This window comes from Tympanuchus pallidicinctus, unplaced genomic scaffold (genome assembly GCF_026119805.1).
Source record: "Tympanuchus pallidicinctus isolate F22 unplaced genomic scaffold, pur_lepc_1.0 scaffold5, whole genome shotgun sequence".
Lineage (NCBI taxonomy): Eukaryota > Metazoa > Chordata > Aves > Galliformes > Phasianidae > Tympanuchus > Tympanuchus pallidicinctus.
In genome coordinates, this window is record NW_026294769.1 from 25352170 (window position 1) to 25362468 (window position 10299).

At 43.3% G+C, this 10299-nt stretch overlaps 1 protein-coding gene across 2 annotated transcripts; it reads right to left on the reverse strand.

Annotated features, from left to right (window-relative positions):
• Positions 1 to 971: 971 nt before the first annotated feature.
• On the reverse strand, positions 972 to 10182 carry PRELID3A (PRELI domain containing 3A). 2 transcript variants are annotated; one of them, XM_052703800.1, is made up of 6 exons: positions 10036 to 10182; positions 8574 to 8742; positions 8161 to 8250; positions 7333 to 7403; positions 7136 to 7238; positions 972 to 1567 (listed from the first exon to the last, which is right to left on the reverse strand). In XM_052703800.1, exons 1-6 carry the CDS (start codon positions 10065 to 10067, stop codon positions 1454 to 1456), a joined length of 579 nt encoding a protein of 192 aa, XP_052559760.1. In that variant the 5' UTR covers positions 10068 to 10182; the 3' UTR covers positions 972 to 1453. The 2 variants fall into 2 exon arrangements, with proteins under 2 accessions (XP_052559760.1, XP_052559761.1); XM_052703801.1 differs by lacking the exon at positions 972 to 1567 and adding an exon at positions 4679 to 5414.
• Between the last annotated feature and the right edge of the window lie 117 nt (positions 10183 to 10299).

Here is a 10299-nt window from a genome sequence, read left to right on the forward strand (position 1 = left end):
ATGTTCACTTTCAAGCTAAACAGAATACAAACTCGGAGATTTCCCTTAAGTACACAGATGTTTTAAATTACCAGATCCAAACAGTGACCAACATTTCTTTTTTTTTTTTTTTTTTTAAGAAGCTCCTCATGCTCTCACAGCTCCCTGAACACATGCTTGTTACCTGAGCAAGCAAACAACTTTGCAACATTTATCTATCTCAGTCTGTGTGTGCACAAAAAAAACCACAATGTAAAATGCTCCAACAGAGGGCTATGTAAGAAACACCAGCTACTCCCAGACCAAGTACAAAAGTCTTGTGAACCTCAGACAAAAGCTGGAACTGCCTATTTTCAAAGAGGCAATCTCCACAATTAGAATCAGAATTAGACAATCAGAATTAGAATCAGACAATCAGAAGCATTTAAAACATTTCTAAAAACATTTGTACCAACGTGGCAAAGTGTTGAAAAAATGCATTACAGCAGAAGTCAGTCGTTTGTAGAAAGCGTTCGAAAAGGAGAGCCCAGTTCTTCTTGTGCTCTGTTCTTCCCCTCTGGAGCACAAAAAACACACAGTGATGAAGCACTGCCGCTTGGACTTCAAAGTTCTCATTTGAGCTCTTCATTTCTTGCAGACAGCTCTCCCTCAGCTCAGAGATTGCAGGAAGAGCAAGAAGCAGAGAACAGCAGAGCCTCTTTGTTCCAGCAGCCTGCAAGCACCCTCTTGCAGATAAATAACCCATGTGTTCCCCAGCTCCTCCCCCTCCTGTTCTGTTACTGAGGGGAAGAACTTGGGAAAGTTAATAAATATGAAAATAAATTACACCCTTCTCCCCACAAAGTAAGAAAAAAGAAAAAGCCTGTTTAGGCAGATAACATCAATAGAAACTCTCTTTGGATATAAACACCTAAGAAGTAAAGCATCTGTGTGTCACGTTCAGATAGCACATTAAGTAACATAACAAGAGTCAGTGCAACACAAGTTTCAGCTGTTGGGGATGATTCTCTAGATAGGCATCTTTAATTCTAGAGTATCGTGCTCTGTTTCACGTAGTTCCCTTTAAATGGTTTTAAGAGTACAAAATGGACAAAATTTAGTGCTCTCAGCTCTTCACAGAACTAATGCTCATTTGGAGAACATGAGTTCTTTCCAAGTTTGAGTATGAAAAAGATGGTATAAAATATAACACACTCTCAATCTTTGTTACAAAAGGCACATTTAGGCAGATTTAAATGTGCTGAACGTTTTGTTATCAATGTTGAAAAGAAATCGTTTCAGTGAAAAGAGCATCTGCAGGAGGTCAGTGTAATCTGCAGTAGGTGAAGGGAGATGAAAGATCAGGTTACCTTCCTGCTGATCCAATATTCTTATAAATATATAAAACATACGCAGATGAGCCTTGGAAGGGCCATCGAGACAGCAGTCTGCAGAATGAAATGTTTCAATCAGTTACTCGCTGTGTTTTTGGCTACTATTTCTCTGTGGATGCTGCTGCCATGGCTGGTTTTATGCCCTCACGCGTTGACTTCAGCTCTTCCAGTTCTGCGTTCAGTTTGCTGATCACCCACTCCAGGGCATCCCGGCCCTGCCAAGGAAATAGCAGAGTTCAGGATCAGAGCAAATAGCGCACCACTGCTCATGTTTATAGTTTTTCCTCTGTCAGACATAAGACTAGTTTTAAAATTCCCCATCCTCTGTGGTTTGAAACGGGATTGTACTGATTATTTCTCATCTTACTGAAACTTTGCTACAAAGGCATTTGAGTAATTCATATGCAGGAGGTAAATGCAATACTGGTGTGAGCTCACAGCAGTGCTCCCATGCAAAAAGCCTCACTCAGCTGTTCAGTTCCTGGAAGAAAGAGAACTCCTATTTCTACTGTCTGCTGCTCCCACCACCTTAAGAGGACCAGTACATTTGTGGAAGAGTCTGCATATTGTTCTCATACTCATTAATAGAGCTGCATATGGACAGTTGTTGAGAAAATCCAGGACAAAGAAAGATAGCCTTCGAGTGCTCATTGAAATAGCAATAAATTGATTTGAACTCGAGCTAGAGTTTGAAGAGATGGCCTTGCACTGAGCTCCGCTAAGCAGCATAAAGCAAGCTGATGCAGAGACCACAGCTGCATCTTTCCTATCAAGGGACATTCAGCTCTCAGAATGGGTAGGGCACACCTCAAAGCCTGGCACTGATAGCCCACGTTTCAGTACAAGCAGTAGAATTCAGCAGAATAAGCACATCAAAAGTCTTTTGCCTTCAGAAGACCCTCTAGCAGCTGCACCTCAAGATGAGCATGCAGCCACACAATTAAGAAAGTAGGGAACCATCTCAACCAGCTGAGCACTGAGCTTATGTGGCAGGGTTTTGGTATCAGGGAGCTGCAGGGATGGCCTCTGTGCAGAGCCCAGCAGCTGCCTTCTGTCAGAGTAGTGCCAGCTCCAGCTGTCCCTAAGGGGACCTGCTGTTGGCCAGAGCTGAGACATGAGCAACACTGGCTTGGTTTTAGTTTCTCACTCTTCTCGTCTATTAGTAATAGGCAATCAATTACATTAATCTCCATACATTGAATCTGTTTTGCCTTCAACAGTAATTGGTGAGCAATGTCCCTGTCCTTATCTCAGCCCTTGAGCCTTTTTCACCATATTTTCTCCCTTTCTTCCTTTGAGGAGTGATAGAATATTATGCTGGAGTTCAGCTGCACATCTTGGTGAAACCACCACGCTAAGTCCAAGTGGAAGACCTTGGAGTTCCACAGTCTCCAGATGACAGCTTTTGCCAAAACAAGCAGATGGGATCAGCCCGAGAAAACATGAAGGCTTTTTTTTTTTTTCCTAAAGAGAAGCCAAGATACCTTTATCATTCATACTTTACTAAGAGTAGGGAGTAGAAAGCATAGCAAGTAGCTGGCACCCTCTCAAGTCTAATCTGAAGCAAAGGCTCTGAGCCCAAAGAGTCTTCAAAAGTACAGGTGCTCTAGGCTCCTGCTGGAACTGAGGAAAAGGGGTGAACCTCCTCTCCCCTCACAGAGTTTTGCTCTCAACTCTGATATACTGTTTTTATTGCATGCAGGATAGGTGATACGGTGAACAAAAGCTTAATAACATGCCCAGAGCCAATTTCTTGTGTCCCTTCCAAACCACTAAGCATGAGTGAGAATCTGCACAAATAACCTTGAAAACCTCCCAAAAAAAGAAAAAGTCAGAACAAAGCCTACATACATTCTTGTGAAAATGCTTTATGACACCAGAAATGTTATCCTGGAATAATACTGAAAGCCCAGGTTCAGGGTGCAAGTTCTAATATAATAAATGAAATATAATTTTACTATGAATAAGAGTATATTTGTCTCAACAGTCTCATCAAGCTGAGTCAAAGGCTAACTCTGGTTTTCTTCAGGTTCTTTGTATCACAGAGACTAACAGAACGAACACAAAGTCCTTACACAGAGAAAAGCCTTACCCACCTACCAAGTGTGCAACCCTTGGCCAGCGCTTTAAACTGTCCAGTATGGCTTCCTTAGAAGAGTACGAGTTATTTTGTGAGCTTTTTTGCCCGTGCACCAAACTGACCATCCCTCAGCAAGTGAATACTTGAACCATTTCTATAGCCTGTGCAAGAGCTGGGAATAGCAGCACAGCATGTGTAGCAACACCCAGACAAAAGCAGGCTACTGTGCAGCAACAAGCTGTAACTAGCCATGAGGGAGCTGAACCCAGTGCTCCCCCAGGAAGAAAGGTGGGGTGAAGGGAAGGGATCTACTTCCTGCAAGCATATGTTGGGTATTTAGAAGTCAGGTTAAAACGCCCTCTCTTAGATGACACGCTGGCACAGAGAACTCCCTAAGACAGCAATGACTTACACTGATGTAATCAGGCAAAGAAAGCTTGTCAGAAAGTCAAACAGCTTTGATGTAGATAGAAAATGCTCAATACAAAAATTCTGAGGTTCTTCTCAGTCCCTGACAATGAACCAATCCAATTATGTAAATAAATATATTAACCAAAATGCTAAGACAAAATTAAATGTTCAACTAGAATACCAAGATATTTCCTTCCACTTTTGAGACTATCTAGGTCTGTATATTCTTCCTATGCTACATGCTATAATTTGAAGCTAAGAAAAAACTTGTGATATCAGCAAGGAAAACTCCAGAAGGATTCTACATGCGAAATGCAATTACAAATCTTAACAAGACGTAAAGCCTCCAAACACTGTAGAACTACCCAGTTTAAAATGAAAACTAAGAAATCTGACAGAGGATTGTTCTATAAAGTTTCATATTGTACAACAATATCTGTAGTAAGTAGCTCATTAAGCAAGCACATTCATAACCAAGCATGCATACTCGTTTTCATTGCATGTGTTAGCAGTGTGATGGGTTCAGTAGACCAGATGCTGCAGGTGTAGATTTGTTTCAAGTGACTGATAAATGCTGAGCCCGTGGTTGACATTTTCTAGAGAAACAGCCATAAAAGCTTAGTGGAATGAGAACACAAAAGCAAGCACTCATTACATACACTGATCTCAAAGTAAGCAGTAAAAAAAATCCCTATGTTGTTAACAAAGAGAAGCAACAGAATGGATTTTTCTAAAAAAAAGGAATTTTATTAGTTGAAATAGAAGCTAATACAGGAATGACAGAGACAGGCTTCACTGGCTAGTGGAAAGAAAACCATCCACAGAGGTATCAGAAGCAACTATACTCTGTCCTCCCAGCCTTGAAGTCAGCTTTTGTCATAGTCGCATAGCTGAGGGGACACATCACTACCAAAAAGAAGACAACTAACAATAGCAATGAAAAGCACCACGGGAATCTGGTATTCTGCCAGCTGCAAACACTGTTCAGATTTCCATGGAAACTGGCAGAAGGGCAACAATATTCCTGAGACGTAAAAAAAGCAAATCCAATTTCACTATGTAGAAGATCACCCTCGCTAGGCAATCTGTTTTAAGAAATCAGTGTTATCAATTTCTGCTTCATTTTTGTGACGCCAATTCCAGTCACTGAACGATGGATTAATTCCTTCAGGTACCTGTTTCACACACTGAAATCACAGGGAGCGAAACCCAAACCAATGTTTGGTAGAAGAGCTCCCTGATGTGCCTAGCTAGCTGTAGCAACGCTTCCACTTGCAGCTGAAGCAGAGGCTGTGGCTGCAGCAGGTTTGCTGCCCACTGACCTATGTCTGACCTACTCCCTAACGAACACGTTTGCCATTCCTGTACGTAACATATATAAAACATACATGCAGGTTAATTCAGGACATTCACATCACGACAACTCATGCACACATCTGCTAGAGAGCTGAAATGCTGTACCAAGAAGAATGCTGACATTACCACTAGTTAGTACAAACTGTAGGTGTGGAGAACTGCTAGCTTAGAGCGCTTTCAGAATTTTGAATTATCCACTCAATAGCATCCCACCCCTGGAGTAACACAGAAAAGATTCACAACATGTGGCAAAAGATTTGTTCATTATCAGTGCAACAGTAACGCATCATCTGCCTCATTCCCATCTCTACCTCAGAGCAACATCTCAATATTTATCTCTACACTTTCTTATTTCTTAAGAACAACAGTACATTTTTCAGCATCTGTCATGAAGCTGTAGAAAGGTGCTAAGAATACAGAAGCGTAGCACTGCATGCTAGAAGAGCCAGTGATAGCAGGCTATGCTACTGGGTAGCAATGACAGGGTTGCGACTACTAACTCCTGCTAAGGTCTAAAGAGACTCTTCAGTGAAACGGGCAGGACAAGGTGATCTTTTTTGTTTGTAAGAACCTCGTGAGCCAGTTTGTTATCTGAAAATGGCAGAAGAGAAGAACTTCCACTAAAAAAAATTCAGCTTTCACACAGGTGGCACATAATACATAACATTAAATACTCCTTCTCTCAATTCAATAGAGCTAAGCAGATTTGACAGATGAGAGGAGTGCTTTTAAGCATGCCCACTTGACATGGCCACTCCAACTAGGTAGTGCTGTGCTAGACTGCAGTTACGAGCCAGGGTCCAGACTACCATTGCAAGATCAGAACAAATGCTCACACAGACTTTTATGAGGAAAACTGAACGGAAGAGGACTGTAATTTAACCAGAACACACTTCATTTATGACTGTCAAACACAGAGAGTACTCAATGTTACTCATCGGTGTCTAAAAATTGTCTGTCACTCATCCCCCAGTTTTCACCTGTTTTCCTCTGAAGTTTATAGAAGCACATGGAAGGGGCTTCCTCTTCCCTGACCTAGTAGGTTCATGACTTCAGTCATGCTGGGTTACACTGCCTTCATCAAGCAGCATCTCTGCCAGGGGCAAAGGGCTGGCCAAAGCACAGGATCTGTGGCCTAAAAGAAGTTGCCTGGGCCAAATTCTCAGTGTGCTGAGTCTCTCCCAGCAATGCAGAGCATATGCTCACACTTCAGTGGCACACATCCTGGCGCTAGGCAGTGATGCCTATACATCTCCATTTACTCCACTTCCTTCCCACCTCTCAACCTCCCCCAAAGAAGCACAGAACAAACTGTTTGGAAATAAGCAGCCTTGAAACTCTGCCTGTGCTGAAGTTCAGCTCTGTGGCTGCAAGCCAAATAGAAAAGGCAAGCGCGAGACAGAGGAGTGGGTGTAGTGTTACCTACAAAGGCCTCTGCAGACATGGCATTATTTTCAGCCAAAGGCAAAGAGACAGCTTAATAATAGATAGGAACTGGAGCAACTCACAGAGAAGCCCAGAAAATATGCTGGCATCAACTGCTAAACCCAGATCTAAAAGGCGGAAAAGGAAGCTACATCCATCCACTACCAGCACTAACTCCAGTAAATGGCTAGTGTTTAAAAATGTACTTCGAAAAACCAAGACAAAACAAACTTAATAATATGTGTCTGGGATGTGTAGCTGTGGCATGCACACATAGAGGTTGGTTTGTTCTGGTGTTCTAGGTGGAGAATAAAAATTTAGGAGTGAAACCTTCTCATCCTTTGGTAAACTATCTTCTACTTCCTGAGGTACTAAAAAAGTGAGTTGGAATTCTGTGCACAAAGTTTAAAGAAATGAAATATAGTACTCAGCACACATGCTTGACAATTACTATTTTCACAAAAGGAAAGGTGTGGGTGGAGAGAGAGAGAAGAAACTGAAGGATATGTACCTTTCTGGCATTAGAAGATATTGTGTTTGCCATTAAGCTTTCCAAATAACTGCTCAAGCTAATGCCTTTGACAGTAATAACTGCTTCTTGAGTTAGCACAGTTCTGTAAGAGAATAAAGAGAAGTTAATACTTACACTGAATTTGCCTACCATATTTTTTCCAATACACAAAAAAGCATACAAATACCCTTACTTACTTTTCAGGGTTTTCAGGATGAGGTGTGTAAACCAGTCTCTCATCAACAGACACCAAGTTTGTAAGGGTAATCTTAAAGAGAAAAAAAATATGTGAAATTCTCACATATCATCCTTCACTTTTGTATTACTGACAGCACTGTTAAGTAGCAGAGCACTCAATTTAAAGGCAAAGACAAAGCAGCAGATGCAGAGCATAAAACCCAGAACACAGTTGATAAAAAGACGTATGAAGGGTGATGCATACTGTCCTATCATAGATGTAATTGTATCAAAGTTCCTATTAACAGCAAACTGCACAAAAGCTTTCCATTTGCTCTCTTTTAAATGTCAAACCATATCTCATTTATGGCATGCAATTCAGAAAGGCTCTTTAAGACCAAGACCACTATGACATTATTCTGCGTGTACCAACAATTAATAGCAAGGAAAGCAAACACCTTTCATGCAAAGACAAGGCTCTCTCCCATACAGACAACTCTACTTCAAATCTCAGAGTTGCAAGTTCCCAGGATAGCAAAACACAGCATAATACTTCCTTTACACTCGTGGAGAAAAAGGCATTTCAAACAGTTGCAAACAGTAGTATAAAGCAGAACATGTTATTTGCTTTAAAGTTGAAACATTATGTGCATCCTGAGAAAGTCTTATACTAAGAGAGTCACAAATCCTTGACTCAAAAGAATTCCTGGGAAGAAGGAAAAAAAAATAAAGGCACTTGGAAATTGCCTCCTTCTGTTGAAAGATGTAAACTCACTGCCACACTGTTAAGAGACAAAATATCTAATCTCCATCACTAATTACCAGAAGCTTCTTAAGCTGTCACTCACATTAGTTGAGCAAAGCTCCATCTTTTTTTCCACTGGATCCACCACAGAATGTTCCTCAATGTAAGTCAGAGTTCTACTTGTTCCTAAAATCTGAAAGTGAAGAAAGACAAAAAATAAAAAAAAATAATTGAAAAGTGAAGTACAATTCACAAACACAAAACCACTGCTATCTGTGGCAAGACTACCAGGTGCTGTGTTGCATCAGCGACACAGAGTGACGCAGACCAGCTCAGAAGGCATGCACAGACAGGCCGCATATTGCAGCCTACCATGCGTTCTTGCTATGCACCACACTGATCACAGCTTACGTGATATTTGTGGATGGCGTTCCCAAAAAATCAAGTTTTTACTTGGAATTCAGTGCCAGTTCACATGACGACACACAAATGCATCACACCCTCAGCAAACCATACCGCTTTTACAATACTTGGCAATCCCCACTCTGTGCTGAGCAGACGGTGGCTGTGCAGCCTCCCCCGGTTGTCAAGGCTTCTGTCGAGGACATCTACTCCTACTACACATGGGTTCATTGGGTTGGGGTACTTTCTCATAGCAGCTTTGATCACTGTATCCCAGGGGTGCCTGGAGAAAGAAGAGACAATCATTTATGACTAGTTTGGATTTATTTGCAAGCATTTGGAACCCTAAATCAGGGCTCCAGCTTTCTTAACACGGCATGTGCTGTACAACTTTACAAGTTCCCAAATATCCCTTCAGAACTAAGTGATGCTTGGAAAAACCATCAGGAAGTGTTAGTACACAAACAGGAAAACAACATATATTCCTTTATGGAGAACAAAGAAAGGAATGATTAACCCATGACTAACAGAAGTAAGGGCAAAGGGCAACAGTCACAAACTACTACATGTGACGTTCCAATTAACTATATAAAAAATGTAGCATCAGGGTGGATGGCCACAGAGTTTGCTGAATCTCCACCCGTCTCCAAACTCAACTGACAAACAAACCCCACAGTTAAGTTAGCCCTGCTCTGAGAGGGAAGCTGGAATAGGTGGTCGCCAGAAGTCGATTCCAATTTAAATTCTACTGTAATTATAAGCACACCAAATGAAAGAGAACAGAAATTATCACCTTGGAGTCAAAAATAAATAAATAAATAAAAGCAATCAGGAAGTTCAAAATAAAGAAACAGATTTCGAGAAACCACATCCCATTGGGGAGGGCCTTTTTATAAGGGCAGGTAGTGACAGGACGAGGAGAAACAGCTTTAAACTGGCAGAGGGTAGATTTAGAGTAGATATTAGGAAGAGACTGTACTGTGAGGATAGTGAGACACTGGAACAGGTTGCCCAGTGAGGCTGTGAATGTCTGTCTCCCCACCCTGAAAGCACTCAAGGCCAGGCTGGATGGGGCTGTGAGCAACCCGGTCTATGGGAGATGCCCCTGCCTATAGCCGGGGTTGGAGCTAGATGATCTTAAAGGTCGCTTCCAGCACAAACCATTCCATCATTCTGTGATCGACTCTGCAGCCTTAAGCCTGTGCTTCCCCTTCTACTTCCAGCAGCTCGTCAGCACGCACTGTTGTTACGGACACTCTTCTCAATACGGAATTGTTTCTATTTAAAAAGTTTAGAGAGCATCAAGCTTCGGTAATCGCAAACTCCCGGGACGGGAGCAGCCCCACTACGGCAGGATGGGCCGTTCGTATCTCCTTGTGGCGGGGAGTTCGTACATCTCCCAACATAACGACCGCCCTGGCTCCAGCACAGAGCCGGCGGGGACGCACGGGACGCACAGGACGCCTCCACGGCCGCCGCCGCTTCGCCGCCTCGCCGCCTCGCCGCTCGCTCGCAGCGGGGTAACTACGGCCGCGCTCCCTCCCCCGCCATTTACGGCCGGCTCACCACCCCCTACCCGAAGACGTGCTCCGAGCTCCAGATTTTCATGGCCGCCGCCGCCGCTGCCGCCGCCGTCGTTTCCTCGGGCGGGAGGACGCGGCGCGAGCACACCGCCCGCAGCGCGCGCCGGCCGGCAAACGGGAGGGCGGGGCCTCAGTCGTGCCGGGGAGCGTCACGCGATGACGTCACCGCCCGGCCGGGCGCTCCCTCAGGCGGAGCCTCGCGCGGCCCGTCTTCCGCTCTGAGCTCGCGCCGCGGCCGCCGGAAGTGACGCGATGAC

Bases quoted from the DNA above. Each gene is read 5' to 3' on its own strand.
- PRELID3A (XM_052703800.1), bottom strand. From the start codon at position 10,067: ATGAAAATCTGGAGCTCGGAGCACGTCTTCGG. The intron at 8,743-10,035 runs GTAGGGGGTGGT...TTCTTTCTCCAG, and splicing joins AGCTCGGAGCACGTCTTCGG to GCACCCCTGGGATACAGTGA. The intron at 8,251-8,573 runs GTATGGTTTGCT...CTTCACTTTCAG, and splicing joins TGCCAAGTATTGTAAAAGCG to ATTTTAGGAACAAGTAGAAC.